The 19,451-nt window shown below is 50.1% G+C and overlaps 5 protein-coding genes across 5 annotated transcripts; 3 read left to right on the forward strand and 2 right to left on the reverse strand.

The window, feature by feature from the left end:
- The first annotated feature begins 2,917 nt into the window (after positions 1 to 2,917).
- On the forward strand, positions 2,918 to 3,874 carry LOC120695085. Its single transcript, XM_039978402.1, has one exon. The coding sequence runs from the start codon at positions 2,918 to 2,920 to the stop codon at positions 3,872 to 3,874; it is 957 nt and encodes a 318-aa protein (XP_039834336.1).
- A 1,948-nt stretch (positions 3,875 to 5,822) lies between these two features.
- LOC120695086 lies at positions 5,823 to 7,483 on the forward strand. Its single transcript, XM_039978404.1, has 2 exons — positions 5,823 to 6,343; positions 6,460 to 7,483. Exons 1-2 carry the CDS (start codon positions 5,823 to 5,825, stop codon positions 7,481 to 7,483), a joined length of 1,545 nt encoding a protein of 514 aa, XP_039834338.1.
- Positions 7,484 to 11,923: 4,440 nt separating this feature from the next.
- Positions 11,924 to 12,909, reverse strand: LOC120695911 (defensin Ec-AMP-D1). The gene is made up of 2 exons (XM_039979119.1): positions 12,505 to 12,909; positions 11,924 to 12,353 (listed from the first exon to the last, which is right to left on the reverse strand). Exons 1-2 carry the CDS (start codon positions 12,563 to 12,565, stop codon positions 12,175 to 12,177), a joined length of 240 nt encoding a protein of 79 aa, XP_039835053.1. The 5' UTR covers positions 12,566 to 12,909; the 3' UTR covers positions 11,924 to 12,174.
- Positions 12,910 to 13,264: 355 nt separating this feature from the next.
- LOC120695087 lies at positions 13,265 to 13,938 on the forward strand (the record flags this gene model as incomplete). Its single annotated transcript, XM_039978405.1, has 3 exons — positions 13,265 to 13,541; positions 13,649 to 13,729; positions 13,835 to 13,938. Coding segments are annotated over 3 exons (462 nt in total), but the record flags the coding sequence as incomplete, so codon positions are not given.
- A 294-nt stretch (positions 13,939 to 14,232) lies between these two features.
- LOC120695088 (pectinesterase inhibitor 28-like) lies at positions 14,233 to 15,434 on the reverse strand. Its single transcript, XM_039978406.1, has 2 exons — positions 15,195 to 15,434; positions 14,233 to 14,862 (listed from the first exon to the last, which is right to left on the reverse strand). Exons 1-2 carry the CDS (start codon positions 15,432 to 15,434, stop codon positions 14,233 to 14,235), a joined length of 870 nt encoding a protein of 289 aa, XP_039834340.1.
- Between the last annotated feature and the right edge of the window lie 4,017 nt (positions 15,435 to 19,451).

Genomic DNA, 19,451 nt, shown 5'->3' on the forward strand with positions numbered 1-19,451 from the left:
ATTGGTACACACAAAATTGATATTAAGTATCGGATAAGTATCGGTGCCCGTGCGTTAATTTGTAGAGATTTACGTGATCAAGTCTTAGATGGAGGGGGTTGATACAACTTGCATATCGGATGGATTAAGGTTCACCGATCAATAAAACGAGACAAACCTAATAAAAAATTTAGGTACAAACCTTACTTATTTTAGAAATAGATATAAATTTATCCAATCCCTACCTCCGTTTGAAACTGTGTTCTAAATATTTATGTACTATGCATCTGAATATAACGTTATGTTTAGATATAAAATAAAAATTATATACATAAAAATCAAATGGCCTATAATTTTAGAGATAGCAGCATTGAAAGCTGTTTGAAAGAAAAAAAAATATAGCATATAGAGAGTTACAATGTTCAATACTACCTCTGACTCAAATTATTAGTCATTTTAACTTTTCTAAATGCATATCTTTTGCTACGTATCTAGACATAATATATATTTTGATGCATAGTAAAATCTATATGTATAGAAAAATCTAAACGACTAATACTAATTTGGGACGGAGGGAGTAGATAGTTATACTTAACTTTCTTACTAGGTAATTATGTCCGTGCGTTGCTACAGACAAAATTGGTATAAGCATCCTATACGTATTGGTGTCCGTGCGTTAATTTGTAAGGATTTACGTGACCGAGTCGTGGACGGAGGGGGTTGGTCCAACTCGTATACGGGACGGACTAAGACCCACTTGTCAATAATATGAGACAGACCAAACCAAAGACCAAACCAAAAATTTAGGTGAAGACCTAACTCGAACGGGTGGAAACCTTACTCGCTTTAGTAAAAGGTATAGATATAGATGAGCTAGTGTTTAGAAGGACTGCTTACGGCTCCGGGTTTAAAAAAAAATCTTATGTAGAGTAACAACTGCTTATGAATGTTTACCAATGTTATTACTAACTCGTTAAGCGTGCCACTCAAGCTGCTGCTACCATGTTAAGTCTGCAGGGCTCCTGAATGCAGACTGAACAAAACCAGGTTCTATGAAGTTCCTTGCGGGGCAGTGGCGGAACCAGGATTGAGTTGAACCCCGGGCCGAGTTTTAAATATAGTTGTGACAAAAACCAGACGTCGACAAACTCATAGTTCAAAAGATACACGAGAACATAATGGAAGTTCAAAAGATACACGAGAACATAATGGAAAGATAGAAAACATACAATAAGTGTCATCGCGAAGTAGTATATTTATTCTTCTTCAGCAATTTTTTGGGCCGAACCCCGGGCCATGGCACGGGTGGCCCGGGGTGTACATCCGCCACTGTTGCGGGGGTTCGTGGTTCAAGCTGAACGCACGAGGTTCTGTCAAGTTACTTCTGAGGATTGGGGAGCATGAGCTTCGTTCGATTCCATTCTGGGCTGGCTATGCTACCATGGTCAGAGTTCTGAATCAGTTGCGTAGCAGCAGAGTTCTAATACGGTTTGCACTTCCTGGACAGGAGTGCGGCCGAAGGCCGAGCACAATTCTTGTTGCCGGGCAACAAGCCGTGTGTAAAGGTTGCTCCGCTTACACCTACAGTGTCAGTGCACACACTACTCTGTTTGCCAGCAGTACACACTGCACACTGCCACCCTACCCGGGGAATTCATCCTTGTCGATCTTGTAGCACTCTCTTCCGTGTGCTCTCCTTTTACTATATGGTTCAAGTGTTTATTAAGTACCATGCACCAGTTTACCTGATGTTATTTGTTGGTTCACTTTTGGCATCGTTCCCTTCTGAACTTTGGGCCAGTCAGAGTCATCCCCTCCTAGTTAATTTCAGTGTCAGTGTCAAAGCATTCAGAACTCTTCAGACTAGCCAAGTATCACTGTTTTTTTTTTGAAACTGCCAAGTATCACTGTTTGCATTGCAATAAGTAACAAGTGACAAGTCCATCATCAGTGTCAAATTCTTGTTGTCTAATAATTCCATACATGATCCGTTTCAAAAAAAATAATTCCATACATGAAGTAGTGTGCATAACCACAACAGGAAATGCAGGTCCTTTGTTGATGTGAAGTTGAGGGAGGAAACGTCACCAGTTTTTATGAGTTAGCATGAAGTTACATAATGGTAGAGCCCACTTTTCAATTTTGGGCGGTCATTTTCTCTGGTAGGTCATTAGCTGATAACTGGATTCGAATTTGCCCTAGCCCTTGCCGTGTCAACAGATCAACAGGCAATATGGAGCATGTGGAGAGAGGTCAAGGTGTATAGAGAAACAAAAGACGTCGCACATCTCTAAAGCAATCTATCACATGATCGATGCATGCCTTGATCGGACCTTCTGTTCATTTTTTTTTGACAGCACCTGATCAGTTCTGGTGGACATGGTGGTCTCGAATGTTGAAGGCAGCATCGTGTTGAATGTAGTAACTTCATGGATTTTGTTCAGACTCTGAAGAATCAGTTGTATTGTTGAACTAGCTAGGAGTACATGTATGAGCTGAAAACTGATTTGTTAACAGTCTTGTTTAATGCAATAAAAAACAATTAATCTATTAATCTTGTTTAATTAAAATGGGACAAAGCATTGGCCGCTTTTCAAGTGAAAACTGATAGTAGATAAACTGAATGTATACTTCTTTTACATTACTCTGAATGATTATTTTTAATATGTTCTCAGAGAGAAGATATTTATTTATGAGTGACCATCAAGTAATTGCCAGCAGTAGGAAGGAAAATATTTCCATATTTTGAAGCGAATCCGAGTCCTTCTAACAGGAAAAAAAACAGCTGTCGGCCTGTCCGATCAGACTGGCCCAGATCCGCATCCTCTTCCCTCACGGCCCAATATATACTGGGGAAAGGGACGTGCCAGTTCTCCATCTCCGTCTCCCCCAAATCCCCGCGCTTGAGCCCTAACCCACCTGAGCGCTGCGCATGGAGATGGCGGCGGCCCTGGGCGTGGCCGAGCTCCCGGCATGCTTGGTGTTCGCTCCCGAGGATGAGGTGGCGGTGGAGTACTACCTCATCCCCCGCCTCCTGGGCTGGCCGCCTCAGATGGACGGCCTCATCCTTGAGGACGACCCGCTGAGCGCGCCGCCGTGGGAGCTCCTCGAGCGGAATGGGCGCAAGGACGAAGCTTTCTTCCTCGCGGAGGGGCAGGTGCGGTGCGGGAAGGGGACGCGCCAGAAGCGGACCTGCGCGGGCGGCGGCTGGTGGGAGGGGCAGAAGACGTGCGCGGAAGGCAACAAGCTGCGCTTCCCCGGCGGCGGCGGCGACAAGGAGGTCGCGTGGCACAAGAAAGCCCTCAACTTCCACGGCGGCGGCGGCGAGAAGGGGAGCACGGGATGGGTGATGCACGAGTACGCGGTCACCGCCCCGGAGGATCTGGCCCGCTCGCCCCTGAGGCTGTACCACATCCGACGCAGCGGCTACGGGAGGAAGCAGAGTGGCGCCATGGAGGTGCCGCGCGCGCTCGGCCTCCCGCCGGGCTTCCTCTTCGCACCCGAGGACGGCGACGTCGTCGAGCACTACCTCCTCCGCCGCATCCTGGGCCAGCCACTCCCGCTCGACGGCCTCATCCTCGACGGCGACCCGCTCAGCGCGCCGCCGTGGGAGCTCCTCGCTCGCAACGGATGCAGAGACGACGCCTTCTTCTTCACTCTGGGGCAGGCGAGGAGCGGCAAGGGCTCGCGGCAGAGGCGGACATGCGCGGGCGGCGGGTTCTGGAACGGCGAGAGGAATTGCGCCGACGGCGAGAAGCTGCGGGTCCCTGGCGGCGCGGAGGTGGCGTGGCGCAAGAAAGCTCTCAGCTTCCAGGAAGGCGGCGAGAAGGCCAGCACGGGGTGGGTGATGCACGAGTACGCGATCACCGCCCCGGACCACCTGGCGGAATCGTAGATGAGGCTTTACCGCATCCGGTTCAGCGGCCATGGCAAGAAGCGGAAGAGGGGAGAAGCGGATTCCTTGGCCGACGAAGCAGCTCCGGCCGCGGCCCGGCGGCGTGTGGCAGAGGACGCTCTGCTCGACATGTCAACTTCGCAGCCCAGCTGTTCTTCTTCTTCCATGGTGATGGTGGAGCACGCCGACGGCAATTGTCCCACTGATGCAGACCACCAGCTCGCAGCGCCGGTGTCAATTCCGGCGAACCAGCAGGACCTCAACCCCGGCATCACCGCTGATACTAACTTGGATTTGGGCTTTCTGGACAACTTCGACATCGACGAGTTCATGCGTTCCCTCGGCGACTTGCCCTCAACCTCAACAGACCCGTGCGTCTTGCCAGCAGTGACGGATACGGGAGCATATCTTGATGCTGATGCTGTGGGATCAAGCTTCTTCGGCCAGATGGGATCACAGTACAATGGCGTCGGCACCGGTCAGATGGCATCATCTTCTCTGCATCGTGGCTGCATGGAGCCTGCCGATTCCTTCGTCACTGGGCTCAATCAATCCTATGCAGCCTGTTAGCTCTGTTGATCAAGCATGGAGAAGCCTGAACTTCTTGCGACAACTTATGTCTATTGATTTCCTGCAAACTTCTTAGGTCTTAGCTTAATTTTGACACTGTGCTCAACCAATCCTATGCAGCCTATTAGTTCTGTTGCTCAAGTACAGAGAAGCCTGAACTTGTTGCGACAACCTGATGATATCTATTGATTTCCTGCAAACTTCTTAGGTCTTAGCTTAATTTTGACACCTATCGTTGGAAACTTGTACCACGAAGAAGAGATAGTTAACATACTCCTGTTGTGTTTATCTATTGTTTTATATAAGCTGGTAATTTTCAGAATTTACTTCTGTGACTATTTGGTTACTGATTTTCCTCTACCTTCTGATTCTATTTATATGCAACTTCCCTCACAAACTTGCCTTCAAAAAACAGTGCACCCCATCCTCAGCAAATCTATTGCAGATTTACTCGGTTCCCTTTTGCAGATCTTAAGAGATTAAAGAAGTAACTTGCCACATATTCTTTCAATTCCTCTCCAACCTCAATCACACGCCATCTTCTCTTCTTAACCTCTTATAATTGTGTTCTTCGTTTTCCTTTCCGATCCCAAGGCTGGGAAAAAAGTAGTATTCTTGTCTCCCGACTGAAGTCATTTGACATGAGCCCTCTGACTCCAGAGCAAGTCGCCAAGTCCTGCTGCTGCTGTATTCTGTCCAATTTCTCATGCAGAAAATGCTCCCTAGAAATTGTATCCTGGTCAATTCTATCAACACCGCACAGAATGTAAAACCGGTTTTATTGGTTGGTCCGGCGGCGGCGGCGGATGTGATGTGGGGAAAGCAGTATGTCAGGCGCAAGAAGGTGGCTGGTTAGCTGTCACATATCGTCGTTTGATTAGATTAAGTCGAGTTTGTTTGGTTAGTTTGTTGGTCGTTGGATTTAGATTAAATCAAGTCAGTTTGGTTAGTTTGTTGGGTTCGGTCTGTTAGAGATTGAGTTAGTTGTTTGAGTCGGATAAGGAGAGATTTGTTTAGTTGAGGAAGAGTTGTTGTACGGGATATATATATATATCCCCAACCATGTAATCTCAGAACCAATCAATATACAAGTATCTTCTTCGTCCACCTCTCTTCTTAACAAGCGCAGAGCAGGGAGCCAACGATCCTTTCCCTCTGTAGTCAGCTATCGGCTAGGGAAAACCCTAGCCATTACATTGGTATCAGCGACCAGGGATCCTACGCCATGGGTGATGACGACAAGAGCAAGGCCTCGGCCGAGTCTTTGGCTGAAGCTGAGAAGGAGCACCGGGAGTTGATGGCGGCTCTCCTCAAGAAGCTTGACGTTCTGTCCTCGCTTGAAGAACGTCTCGGCCGCATCGAACAGACGCAGAAATAGATGAGTCTTCACGCGCAAGGACCCGAGCTCCTCCAGCAACGCAAGGAGGGCCCTCTCGGCCATACGCGCTTCCACAAGCTGGAGTTCCCATCCTTTGATGGCACCAGTGACCCACTGCCTTTCCTCAATCGCTGCGAGCACTACTTCCGTGGCCAGCGAACGCTCGAGGAGGAACAAGTCTGGCTAGCTGCTCTCCATCTCCAAGGCTCGGCGCAGCAGTGGTACATGCGTCTGGAGCGAGAAGAAGGCGTCCCCTCATGGCGCCGATTCTCAACCCTCCTGGACATGCGCTTTGGACCTCCCATCAGATCCAATCCACTCGGCGAGTTTGCAGCATGTCGACACTCAGGATCAGTGGCGGACTACCAGGAATGGTTCCTGGCGCTTCTCACCCGCGCCGGACCCCTGTTGGAATCACAGCAAGTTCAACTCTTCATCGCCGGCCTAGGCGAGCCTCTCAGCATTGATGTTCAACTCCAAGGGCCAAATTCTCTGGAAGTCGCCATGAGCCTGGCCCGTGCGTATGAGCGCCGGGAACAGATCACGGTGCCACCAGCGCATCCGGGTCGTTCGGCGCCGTCGTCCTCGCGCGGCCTCCTTCCGAGTCCCTCACTGACTCTGACGACATCTGCAACAGCTGCCCAGAGCGCCGCGACGCCAGCACCACTGGCCCTGCCCGCCGCTTCGACAGTGCCGGCACTGTCACTGTCGCCGGCCGCACCGTGCGCCGCCTCTCGCCGGCCGAACTTGAGGAACGCCGCCGCAACGGCCAATGCTTCAATTGCGACGAGAAGTACGTCTGCGGCCACAATCGTGTGTGCGCCCGCCTCTTCGTCATGGAGGTGGAGAGCAGGGACGACGACGACGGCCTGGAGGAGACAGACGTTGAAAAGTCGCTGCAGATCTCTCTGCTCGCCATCGCCGGCGTCCGCACCCGCGACACCATGCAACTGAACATCCAGCTGGGACGCATCACGGTGATAGCACTTCTCGACTCGGGGTCTACCCACAACTTCGTGTCGCAGGCGGCCGCGCGTCACACCGGCCTGTGCTTCATCCCCCGCACCGACTTGGCTGTTACAGTCACCAATGGTGACCGCGTCCGCTGCCCAGGAGTCTTCCGCGACGCCACGTTCGCCATCGACAATGAGCCCTTCCGCGCCGACGTCTACGTCCTACCTCTGGGTGGCTACGACATGGTCCTCGGGACGGACTGGCTAGCGACCCTGGGCCCAATCCTAAGTGACTTCGGCCGTCACACCATGTCGCTATGGCGCTCCAACAGACGTGTCCGGTGGCGCAGCGTTCTTGGACCCCCCGGCGCGCGTCTACAGTCATTGCAAGGCCGTGAGCTTTTGGACCTCCTCCTGGATGAATTCACGAATGTCGCCACTCCGGTCGGCCTGCCGCCCAAGCGCGCTCGTGATCACTCTATCCATCTCATGCCGGGGACTCCCCCAGTGGCCGTCAGACCCTACCGATACCAGCAGTTGCAGAAAGATGAACTGGAACGGCAGTGTCGCGCCATGGAAAAACAAGGGTTGATCAGGCGCAGCTCCTCACCGTTCTCAGCTCCAGTACTCCTGGTCAGGAAGGCTGATGGCACTTGGCGCCTATGCGTCAATTACAGAGCACTGAATGAACGCATGGTCAAAGGATAAATTTCCAATCCCGGTGGTAGAGGAACTCTTGGATGAGATGTTCGGTGCTCGATTCTTCACTAAATTTGGATCTCCGTTCTGGGTACCACCAAGTTCTCATGAATCCGGCTGATATTGCAAAGACGGCGTTCAGAACTCATGATGATTTGTACGAGTTTCTTGTCATGCCATTCGGCCTCACCAATGCGCCGGCAACCTTCCAAGCTTTGATGAATGATGTGCTTCGGCCATTCCTCCGGCAGTTCGTGCTCGTCTTCTTCGACGATATTCTCCTCTACAGTGCATCATGGGCCGAGCACCTTAGCCACATTCGTGCAGTGCTGTCCGTTCTATGGGAGAACCAGTTATTCTTGAAACGTTCCAAGTGCTCTTTTGGTGAACCGTCAGTGGCATACCTAGGACATGTGATCTCTGCTCAGGGGGTCGCCATGGATACCAGCAAGGTTCAGGCTATCCTTGACTGGCCAACACCCTCGTCAGTTCATGCACTTCGTGACTTCCTCGGGTTGGCAGGGTACTATCGCCGCTTCATCAGAGATTTTGGATCCATCGCAGCACCCCTGACAGCATTGTTGAAGAAGGAGGCGTTCCGATGGTCATCATCAGCAGAGGCTGCGTTCAGGGAGCTACAACGTGCCCTCACCTCGGCCCCGGCCCTCACGCTACCTGACTTCGACCAACCCTTCACGGTGGAGTGTGACGCCTCAGGGTCGGGCATTGGCGCGGTTCTGCACCAAGACAGTGGGGCGATCGCGTTCTTCAGCCGCGCGCTTCCACCCCGGCATCGAGGACTAGTAGCTTACGAGCGGGAACTTATTGGTCTCGCGCAGGCGGTGCGCCACTGGCGACCATACCTTTGGGGTCGCAGCTTCGTCGTCCGCACGGATCACCAACCCCTGAAGTTCATCCTCGATCAGCGCCTGGCTACTATTCCACAGTACCATTGGGTCAGCAAGCTCCTGGGGTTTGTTTTCACAGTCGAGTACAAGCCGGGCAAGACGAACGTCGTGGCCGACGCGCTCTCCCGTCGCGACGCCGAAGAAGCCACTCTTCTCGCCGTGTCGGCGCCGTCCTTCAATCTTCTGGAGGCTTTTCGTGCAGCAACTTCTACTGATGAGGGCATGCAACAGATGCTTGCACGGGTGGAAGCTGGCACTTTGGGCGATCAGTGGAAAATCGTGGACGGCTTGATCACATACAAGAACAGGCTATTCGTGCCGGCCACATTTCTCTTGCTACCGGAGATACTTGCTGCAGCTCACAATGATAATCACGAAGGGGTGCAACGCACTCTTCATCGCCTCCGTCGTGATTTCCATGTGGAACATGCAAGCGCCGCCGTCCAAGAATATGTGCGCGCCTGCCCGGTCTGTCAATGGAACAAAGTTGAGCATCTCCAGTTTGGCAAGATGTCAGTATGGACTTTGTTGAAGCATTACCCAAGGTTGGAGGCAAGTCTGTGATCCTCACAGTAGTGGATCGGTTCTCCAAATACGTACATTTCATTCCCCTGGGACATCCGTATACTGCTGAATCTGTGGTGCGCGTCTTCTTTGCCGAGGTGGTCCGCCTCCATGGAATTCCGGCATCCATTGTTTCAGATCGCGGCCCGGTTTTCACGTCTGCATTTTGGAAGGCTTTATTCGCAGCGTCGGGGTCTAAGCTGCTCATGAGCTCGGCCTTCCACCCACAGACGGACGGCCAGACGGAGGCTATCAACAAAGCAATTGGCATGTATTTGCACTGCATGACGGGTGATCGACCGCGTCAATGGCTCCGTTGGCTTCCTTGGGCCGAGTATATCTACAACACGGCCTATCACACAGCCCTCAAGGACACTCCTTTCGTGTGGTTTATGGCCGCGATCCACTGGTGCTGAGAACTTATGAATCGGGCGACATCAGAGTTGCTGCAGTGGCTCAGACCATGGAGGAACGCGACATGTTCATTGAGGATGTTCGCCTACGTCTGGAACAAGCTCAGGCCATCAGCAAAGCTTCATATGATCGCAGTCATCGTCCAGTTCAGCTAGACGTTGGGGATTGGGTCTGGCTTCGCCTCCATCATCGCCCTCATGGTTCCCTGCCTGACTCGGCTCGCGGGAAGCTACGTCAGCGTTACTTTGGTCCTTACAAGATTATTGAGAAGATCAATGAAGTGGTTTTCCATTTGGCATTACCCCTTGGTACTCGGTTGCACAATGCATTTCATGTGGGTCTCTTGAAGAAATTTGTGGGTCAACCGCCAGAAAGTCCGCCTCCACTCCCTCCGACACAGCATGGAGCAATCATCGCTGTTCCTTCACAGGCGCTGAAAGCTCGTCTGTATCGTGGTGTTCGACAGATATTGGTTCAGTGGGAGGGTCTGCCCCCATCATTAGCTTCATGGGAAGATCTAGCCTCGTTTCAGACTCGCTATCCATCCTTTCAGCTTGAGGACAAGCTGTTACTCGAGGTGCGGAGTGATGTGATGTGGGGAAAGCATTATGTCAGGCGCAAGAAGGTGGCTGGTTAGCTGTCACAGATCAACGTTTGATTAGATTAAGTCGAGTCTGTTTGGTTAGTTTGTTGGTCGTTGGATTTAGATTAAATCAAGTCAGTTTGGTTAGTTTGTTGGGTTCGGTCTGTTAGAGATTGAGTTAGTTGTTTGAGTCGGATAATGAGAGATTTGTTTAGTTGAGGAAGAGTTGTTGTACGGGATATATATATATCCCCAACCATGTAATCTCGGAACCAATCAATATACAAGTATCTTCTTCGTCCACCTCTTTTCTTAACAAGCGCAAAGCAGGGAGCCAACGATCCTCTCCCTCTGTAGTCAGCTATCGGCTGGGAAAACCCTAGCCATTACAGCGGCGGACCCGGGGCGGCCATAATCCAGTTGAAGACAGTCCCGGCCTTGCCGGCGCGAAGGCACGGTTGCCACTTGCCAGTAGCCACACAGAGACAGAGCAGAGAGGAGCATTGCGTGAGAAGGGCATCGTCTCGCTGACTTGTGGGCCAACCAATAAAACCTTTCTCCACAGTGGGTGATGATTCATCGTCAATAGATGAGTGCCCGTGCGTTTTGCAACGGGTGATAAAATAATATTTTCAAAAATAATATATTGATATACTGAAAGAAGCTAAATATTTGATATTGATGTTCAAACGAATTCACCGTTACTAGAATAGGATTAAAACGAAATAGGCTAGAATAACATTATAGAAACATAGTAGATACGACTAAAATATGTCTTAACACATTGCGGAAGGATTTTTTTTGGTATGCAGTGCTGTCAAACGCCAAAAACGTCAACCACAAAGTTCTGCCGCAGTGAGCGAGCATCATGTGACTAAAGATTGTTAAATTCGTGAGTTTTTAGGGATAGATGCAACTATATTAATATGGAAAAAGGAAAAAAAAGGAAGAAAAGGGGGTTTTAGAAGAGGGTCAAGGCCCAACCAGCCCACCCCTCTTTCACTCACGCCCCTCCCTCCTGACCGACCCCTCCCCCCTCTTCCTCACATTCCTCCTCTCTTCCTCACCTCCCATGGCTTCCTACCTTTGAATCCAAGCTCTGGAGCGCTAAATCTTTCTTGAAAAGTACCAAAACGGAACGAGGAAGGTAAGAGGAGTATAGAGACGTGTATTTTAACAACACGAACAAATAATTATTTCTATGAATAAAAAGTTAAACACGATGAACAAACAATAATGTACTATGAACAAAATGCTAAACATCACGAACATTTGATTCTATAGGATAAATAACAAAAATGAATATCGCAAACAAATGAATCAATACCATCGACAATTTAATCTACAAAAGCGAACAAATGATTAGATAGTGCAAACAAATTTGCACATGCAGAAATAATTTTACATAAAAAAATACGCCTACATCGCAAGAAATAATTCTTATAGCACACATAGTTATATACACGTGCTAAACATAGGCAAAATAATAAAAATAGTAATAATAATAAAATAATAAATATAGTATTACATAAGAAAATGAATAAAGAATAAGAGTTGTAGCTGTTCTAATGAAACTAAAAAAAAGAAAAAGAATAAAAACAACCATAACCGAACCGAATTCAACCGACACCTGAAACTGTCAAAGAAAAATACTATCAAAACAATCTATAACAGCCACCACGGCCCAAATCATCTTCACACTGGGCTGAAATCTCGGACAGATCTGAGCCAAACAACTGCCGAAGTGCTGTCTTCCACCGCACGTGCGACAATTGCCTATCTATTGTGCGCGCGGCATATAGCCTTGGACACTTCGGCATGGACAAAGAGGAGGAAGAAGAAAAAATATGCCCCCTCTAAATCCAATTCTTGGATCCGCCGCTGCATTTGAAGACTAGTATTGAGATGGCCATACGTCCTATACTATCGTTAGCTGTGTCACTGTTGCCTTACAACATTACAAGCAAGAAGATCGTCTCAGATTCAAGACTTTCATATGTTTATTTTATTCATCTGCTTATTGTGGTATTTTTCTTAAAAAAAGGAACAAGATAGGAAGGCTGCCAATTATATTAAAAAAAAAGGGTCAGGCTACGCACAACAACATGATCGCAACAGCACTCCCTCCCAACGGGTGGAGAAGCAATGACTGATGCGTGCATACATGTTTTATTCATTCTTATTGAGCATAGCACATGTACGCAGGATGCCAGGCATCAGCAGGTAGCTTATTAGCAAGCCTTCACACAGAAGCAGCGGGCACGGAAGCCTACACACTTGCCGCCGCTGAAGCCTTCGGTCTGGCAGACGCTCGCGCAGTTGGCATCGTGCGCGCAGGGACCCTTGTACCGGTGGCTCGGCGACTGGCACTCCCTCGCCATGGCCACGCGCACCGGGCCCTGCTGCATCTCTGCGCACAAAAAAAAAAAAACCCAATCATCATCAACAGCATGCGTGTGAGCGATAGATGATCTTGACTGACTAGCAAGAATGTGTTCATGTGCAGAATTATTCCAAATTAAATCTGAAGTCCTAAAATCTTTCAGGCTCGACGCACATACCATTGGAACCCAGGAGGAAGAGGAGGAAGATGACAGCGAAAAGCTTTGGGGAAAGATTCATTCTAGCGCTTGTTGAGGAGTGGAGGAGGAAGACTAGGGTGGATGCTGGAGAGACAGATGAAACTCCGTCCCCTTCTTTATAGCAGCAGGCAAATTGTGTTCTGGGGTAGCTTCTAGAGAGGAACACTCACGTTTTCTCTCATGACTAGAGTGGTGTAGTGAGTCATACCATGATGTCTTTTGTCTTCATTCCCTGAGGTGCGTGAGATTTGCTTAATTGCTTGAACCGTACCTTCGACACCAAGGATGCTTCTTTCAAAAAAAAAAAAAAGAGACACCAAGGATGCATCCATCCAGCATCTTACATGGAAGTATGTGCACTAGCAGTTCTTGGAGCTTCTGCTTTATGCCACGCCTTTACCATGTACCCCGACCTGAAATCTGGATCCATATATGCTGTAGCAAAATGAAAATTATCGCAGAAAAATGAAGCTTCTGAAGAACCAAAAATACATGGCAAAAAAAAATCATCAACATCCGGGTTTAAAAAAAATCACTTCCGGAACGGAGCCTGGGTGCAGTACGAACGATGGGTGCCCAGCCAGCACCCGTGCCCACATCAGATTCCACGGCTCTACATAGCAAACCGGCCCGGCCACCACAGTACAGGCAACGTAAACCAAACGAACCAAGCGACGGCATGGCGGCGCCGAGCTTCGCTGGCTGCCGCGCCCTCCTCGCCGCCTTCCTCGCCGTCATTGCGGTGGCGGCGGCGGCGACGTGCTTGCCGTCGCTGCAGCGGCTGCTGTCGTGCCTGGACTTCATCGAGCACCGGGCGGAGGAGATCCCCGTCCCGTGCTGCGTCCAGGTGAGGGACACGGCGGCGCGGCAGCCGTGCTGCCTCATGCACGTCACGCGCGGCGACGCCGCCAGGCTCATCAGCCCCGAGTTCGACGCCGCCCGCGCCATGGTCAACGTCACCGGCCAGTGCCTCGGCGACGCCTCCGTCCTCGTCGCCATCGCCCGCAACTGCTCGGGTTCGTCACGTTCTTCACTGATCGACCCTGGAAATTTCTCCGGCCGTGAACTTTAGTTTGATCGATCGTGATCGTTCTTGCTTTGCTTCTTGTTCTCGATCTCGCAGGAAAGCCGCTCCCGCCGCTGACACCAGAGTTTACGTTTACTACTGCCGAGGTGCCGCCGCCGCCGCCATCGTCGTCGTCAGGTGAGCTACTGACGGTGACAGATTGGTCAGTTTTTGCAAAAAGAATTTGATGTGATGTGCTGATTTCTCATTCGAACATGGATCTTTTCCGTCCTGCACATACAGGAGCAACCAGGCTGCAGGTCTCGTCGTCTTCCACCTCATTATTGTTACTAGCCCTTCTTGCCAGCATCGTCGTCTATGGAGCCTTTGCTGTTCTAGGAAACTAGCGTTGGTCGAATTACTGACTCAATTAAGTTAAGTGTTCGTGCATGATGCATACGAGTTGCCCTTGTAGATTTATGTGTCTAGGTAATACGGACATGAAGTTCCATGTTCCAATTTGTAAGAGGACATGTCATGGATCTCTCCTTTTGTTTACGGGTAGATTGTGTTCAGTTTGCCCTCTAGCAATCTAGCCCCATGCACGCTCAAGAACATTAGCAACAACACTAATGCGTGGTCATGTCAAAGATCTATTATTGCTCAACGCGACGCGCATGTGCGGCATCATCGTTGACGGCCTAATTAACCGGCGGCGCCGGCGGCGTCGAGGGCAGGAGGGACAGGGCCAGCTCGATCTCGTCGTCGAGCCCGCGGTCCGCGCCGGCCAGCGGCGAGTCCTGCCCGGCGGCCGCGAACGCGCCATCGCAGCGCGCGGGGGTGCCCGCCGCCTCCGCGAGCAGCGTCTGCGCCCGCTGCAGGCCCGCGCCGCCGCCCCGCGCGGCGCCCCTCGCGGCGCGCCCGAGCCGGCGCACGGCGGCGGCGTACTCGGCAGCGCACGCGGCCAGGCAGTCCCGCCGCGCCGGGACCGTCTCGTTCGCCTGCATCCGGGCGATCCTGTCCCCCGTGTCCTTGGCCGACGCCCTCGCCATCCTCGCCGCGATGGCGGCGAGGCCGCGCGCGTCGGCGCTGGCGCTGCCCGCGTCGCGCCCCAGCTTCCAGACGCAGTAGTCGTAGCTGCTCCGGTCGCCGCCGGCGTAGCTCTCGCACTTGTCCTGGACCAGCGTGGCGGAGGCCGCGCGCGCGTCCAGGACGAGCAGGAGGAGAGCGGCGGCGCACAAGAGAGCTTGGAGGGAGGCCATGGCGAAATTTTTGGCTATGCCGCTCTGCATGTAGCCACCGTGGTTCTCAGGTGTTTCATCAATCAGATCCTATAAAAAAGGATGGTTAATTTGAAACGGTAGGAGTGAGTTAATTATTCGCGCAACGTGCGTGACCTTTAATGAAACCGATTGTTTTCATAGCTGGACATGCCAAAAAAAAACATATGGCCATAAAATAACATCTCCAGGGCGCGCTCCAGCCCAGGCGGAGGGGCGCGGCCCAGGCAGGGGGCGAGCCGGCCCAGCGCCAGAGGCTGGCAGGCCTGTGCTTCAGCGGATCGCGCAGCCCAGGAGGGGCGCACCAGCCCAGTGCGCTGCTTGGCCCCCTCTGCACAGAAATCCCGCCGTGGCAATATATCGGCTAGGCTACAAATACTTACTCTTACTCCTATAGACCCTGGAAGGAGAGCTGAAGGCGTTCGGACGTTCTCCGAGCGACACGTGGAGGGGAGATACCCGACGCGGGTCTTGGGCTGCCGGCTCGGTCGCTGCGCCGCGGCGCTCTCGCTGTGGGTGGGGCCGCGGCGGGCTGCCGCACCGCCTCCCCCGCACCGCCTCGCCTGCGACTGGATCCCGCTGGGGTTGTCGCGCTCGATCTCCAGGGGGGCGCCCTTTCCCATCCCGAGGCGGGGTATGGCGGAGGTTCGCAAGGAGAGGGGGAGAGGGCGAGCGGGGCGGTGGCGCCCGGGCGAGGAGGCGGGGCATGACGGATGTGGCAGAACCGCCTAAATTATCCCGGCTCAAGTGCGTAAACCATCACCATAAAGGCAACATTAGCTTAAACGCACTTCAAACGGAACAATTTTTGGTCTGTCGGGTAACGTCCCGATACAACCACCGATTCTCGGATCGAACAAGCATACCCCGCACGAAGGCGAGTTCAGAGATATTACAACCACAATTTTACAACTCAGGCATAATAACGATTACAAACCAGTTAAACACATTATTACAAAGCCAACTTAAATAACAGTTATACAAGCTATGATTATAAGTTCAGAGTTTAAACAGCGGAAGATGAAACACGATGACTACAACACGTCGCAAAAGTATACCAAGCTAGCCCAAGCATGGTATCACTCGTCATAGTCATTGCCGGCCGAAGACGTATCCCATTCTACGGACCAGCCAGGAGGCAACGAGCAAGGATAGGTCAAGCTAGCGATCTGATCCTCAAAACTCATACCTGAAAAAGGGTTTCAACAGCAAGGCTGAGTATTCTAATACTCAGCAAGACTTAACCGTCAACGGGTATAAGTAGCCCACTTTAACTAGACTATGCAAGGTTTTGTGAGGCTCTGGTATTCCTTTTGCTGAAAAGCAATAAGAGTATGTCCTTACTTTCAAGTTTTAGCTTCAAGATTCTAGTTGATTAACCATTCTATGTAAGCAGCTACTATCCAATCATGGTGGAACTTCTAAGCAAACATCAAGATTAATAAGAATATTGTTGCTCTTATTACTCTGTGTGGCAGATCAATTAAGCAGTCTAATTTCATCGTGAGAGGCGGACGATTCTGAATCGAAATTCAACCTTGCAAGGATAACCTAACACACACGTTTGGAACACCGTCGGGTCGTTTCCAAACAACCGTTTGCTTTTCTTTCCGGCTCGTGGATAGGAACACTCTCCCCGACTACAGGGCTCCAAGGTCCACCCGTGCCCGGTCCACCCTTGTCCCTAGAAGTCGTAGTGTTGCGCAACATAAAATAAAACCTATCTCTAAGAGAGAGTGTCAGGTATATCCACTCCCCGGTCCAATCGGTTACTAGGCTTACCGCGTACCATATTTACGGCATGTGGCTAGTACGTTCAAAAAAACTTAACCGGCACTACCACACACCGCGACCTTAGTAAGTTCATCAACACAGACAGGGTATCACATAAGGTCATGATATCGAACACAACCCCGTCCGTCGTCCTTATATTGATAACAGAAAGTAAACAATCAATTCCTATAAAGCTCGCGAGTGACAGGCAATCACTCGACTTTTACCGGTCCTATAAGCTTAGCAATTATTCGAACTCAAGTCTAGTGTTCAGCACATAGGTTCCTAGGATCATGCATCTAGAGTTTCAATTCAACTCCTATGAACTGTAAATGCACAAGTAAAATAATACAGTAAATGAAATTAATTTGAAGTATATGTTGGGTCCGGGGCTTGTCTTCTCGATAATTGCTAACTATTTCAGCTCTAGGCTCTTTCGAACTTTGGTCCGGGGCTTCAGTTAGTTCCGCAGTGTTCACTTGAGCTTCGAGATCACCTCCGTCAGATTCCGGGATCAGCTCGTACGTCCCGTCCGATAAGGCAGTCGTGTCTATATGTAATGCAAGAACAATATTATAAACAAACATGGGCAATCGTTTATAGAGTAGTTAAATAACAAATTTAACTACACAAGGCATCATGATCAACAGCACAAAAGAAGTTAACTAACTTCATAAAATGAGTGGTGGTGATTTCCTATACGATTAAAACATGGTTTGTAAATAAATCAACAACTCAGAGTACAATTAGTAATAAAATCTACCAAAATTACACTAAACAGAACATGAACAAAGTAATCTACCCTACAAAAATCATATCAATACATTAACCATTTAATCACAATAAATCATTTATGCAGGCAACACCTAGTACAAGCTTGAATTATACAGATCAAAATAGATCAAAACAGAAGCTCAAAATTTAACAGAAGATCTACACAGGGATGATCCATCTACTGTGAATTTTTCATGATTTTATCTACAACGAAATAAATCTGAGAAAATAAATAAAACAGACAATAGATTAGCAAGATTTATTTTTAGCCCCTGATCTAGCCATGAACTAAGGCTCAAACTTCCTGGACAAGCTAATATACTCCAGAAGAACACTCAGGAATATTTTCACGATTTATTAAGAACGTAAACTATTTACCATGATTAAAGTCTACTAAACAAAGATTAAAATCAAATAAATAGCTACACAAGAGAACTGATCATGAAATTTTTATAGCAAAGCTAGTGTAACAAGAGTAAACTACCACAAAAATTTCATAGCTATACCAGCTTTCAAGCATCAGATAAGAAAAAGAGTAAATAACTAGTATTTATAAACCTAGTAACACAAATCAAAATCTACAGCAAAAACTTGCAACTAAAGCCTAACATATTCTGGTTCTACTGCATAGAGCTCTTCAAGAGGATTCCAAAACATCAAGATTTTCCATTTTACGAATTTTTTACGAATTGATCTAGAATTTCAAAGATCACAGCAAACTATTACAAACAAGTCCTTAGAGCACTATTCCTCTGAGTCTAGAGCTTCGCAGACAGCCCCCTGGGCTTTTCCAAATTCTAACACCGATGTCCCTGGCCGGGTCAGAGAGGGGAGGCGGGGTTTGACCGGCCGTTTCCCGGCGAGGGGCTCACCGGCGGCGAGGGTGGAGGGGTGCGTGAGCCTCACGGGTTCAAGGCGCACCTCTGGGTGCTTGGAATCGAGGCTAGAGCGGTCGGAGGTGGGGTGTCGACGGCGAGCGGCGGCTTGCGGGCTCGGAGCACGGCGGCGGGATGGCTCCGGTGAGGTTTGGGCGAGGGGAAGTGGCCTGTGAGCTGCGCTAGGACGAGGCGACGCTAAAAGTGGGGGCTGTAGGGGTGGAGCTGGCCTGCAGTGGCGGCTCCGCGGCGGGGTGAGCTCGCCGGGGTTCAAGCAGGGCGGCGGAGGCGTTCTGCGGCGTGGGAGCGAGGATAGAGCAAAGGGATGCACGAAATCGAGTCCTGGGATAGGTGTAGTGCTCGGGCGCTCGCTAGAAGAGGGCGGCGTGTTCTGAAGGGGGCGCTCCACGGCGGCGTCGCGGTGGCGGCCGTCGGGGCGGTTCTGGAAGCGGCGGGGCGCGTGGCTCGGCCGGGAGGCTCCAGCGCGAAGTAACAGGAGGGGGAGGAGGTCGTCCGCGACGCGTGGGCGCCAGCGCACGGCGGAGTAATGGCCGGGAAAGCCGGGAAGGCGTCGGCGGGCGGCGCTGTCGGTGGCCGGCGACGAGAAGCAGAGCAGGGAGGGGAAGAAGGGGATAAGGGCGATTTTGAAATTTCCAAAAGTTCTAGGGACCTCTTTGTAAACAAGCAATAACTTTTAAACTAAAGCTCAAATGGAAAAGTGCCCAACATGAAAGTTGTTCAATTTTTCAAGATCTACAACTTTTATGTTGTGCAAAAATTTATTTGACCAAAGATTCAAGAGCTAAAATTAAAAACATTGAAGGGATTTTGAATTCTAGGAAATTTGTCTTTTTCAATGCAAAATCACTTCAAATGTAGACTTACAAGCAAAAATGACTACCATGCATTAAATGCACTGAAATTTTGCACAAACACCCACCATAAAAGCTATAAACACAAATAACTATATAAAGGACCTTGCATAAAATCATAATTACACATATAACCTTTCATAATTACAAAAAGATCCTTTTTAAGCATTTCAAGCACAAGATGCATATCAACAAACACAATTACTGTGCAGACACCTATTTAAATTATTGTGCAAACACCCGGGGTGTTACAGCGGAGGGTCACCGGGAGAGGGCGAGCGGGGCGGTGTGGGTGCGGGGAGGCCGTGCGGGCGTCAACGCCGGGGATGGCCGAGGACGCCGGGCG

The sequence above is a fragment of the Panicum virgatum genome, chromosome 2K, assembly GCF_016808335.1.
Source record: "Panicum virgatum strain AP13 chromosome 2K, P.virgatum_v5, whole genome shotgun sequence".
NCBI lineage: Eukaryota > Viridiplantae > Streptophyta > Magnoliopsida > Poales > Poaceae > Panicum > Panicum virgatum.

Excerpts from the sequence above, each read along its gene's own strand:
- LOC120695911 (XM_039979119.1), bottom strand. The coding sequence starts at position 12,565 with ATGAATCTTTCCCCAAAGCTTTTCGCTGTCATCTTCCTCCTCTTCCTC. Across the intron at positions 12,354-12,504 it reads CTTCCTCCTGGGTTCCAATG|AGATGCAGCAGGGCCCGGTG; the intron begins GTATGTGCGTCG and ends TTTTGTGCGCAG.
- LOC120695086 (XM_039978404.1), top strand. The coding sequence starts at position 5,823 with ATGAGTCTTCACGCGCAAGGACCCGAGCTCCTCCAGCAACGCAAGGAG. Across the intron at positions 6,344-6,459 it reads GCCATGAGCCTGGCCCGTGC|CTGCCCAGAGCGCCGCGACG; the intron begins GTATGAGCGCCG and ends CATCTGCAACAG.
- LOC120695088 (XM_039978406.1), bottom strand. The coding sequence starts at position 15,434 with ATGGGAAAGGGCGCCCCCCTGGAGATCGAGCGCGACAACCCCAGCGGG. Across the intron at positions 14,863-15,194 it reads CAGGGTCTATAGGAGTAAGA|GATCTGATTGATGAAACACC; the intron begins GTAAGTATTTGT and ends CCTTTTTTATAG.
- LOC120695085 (XM_039978402.1), top strand. The coding sequence starts at position 2,918 with ATGGCGGCGGCCCTGGGCGTGGCCGAGCTCCCGGCATGCTTGGTGTTC.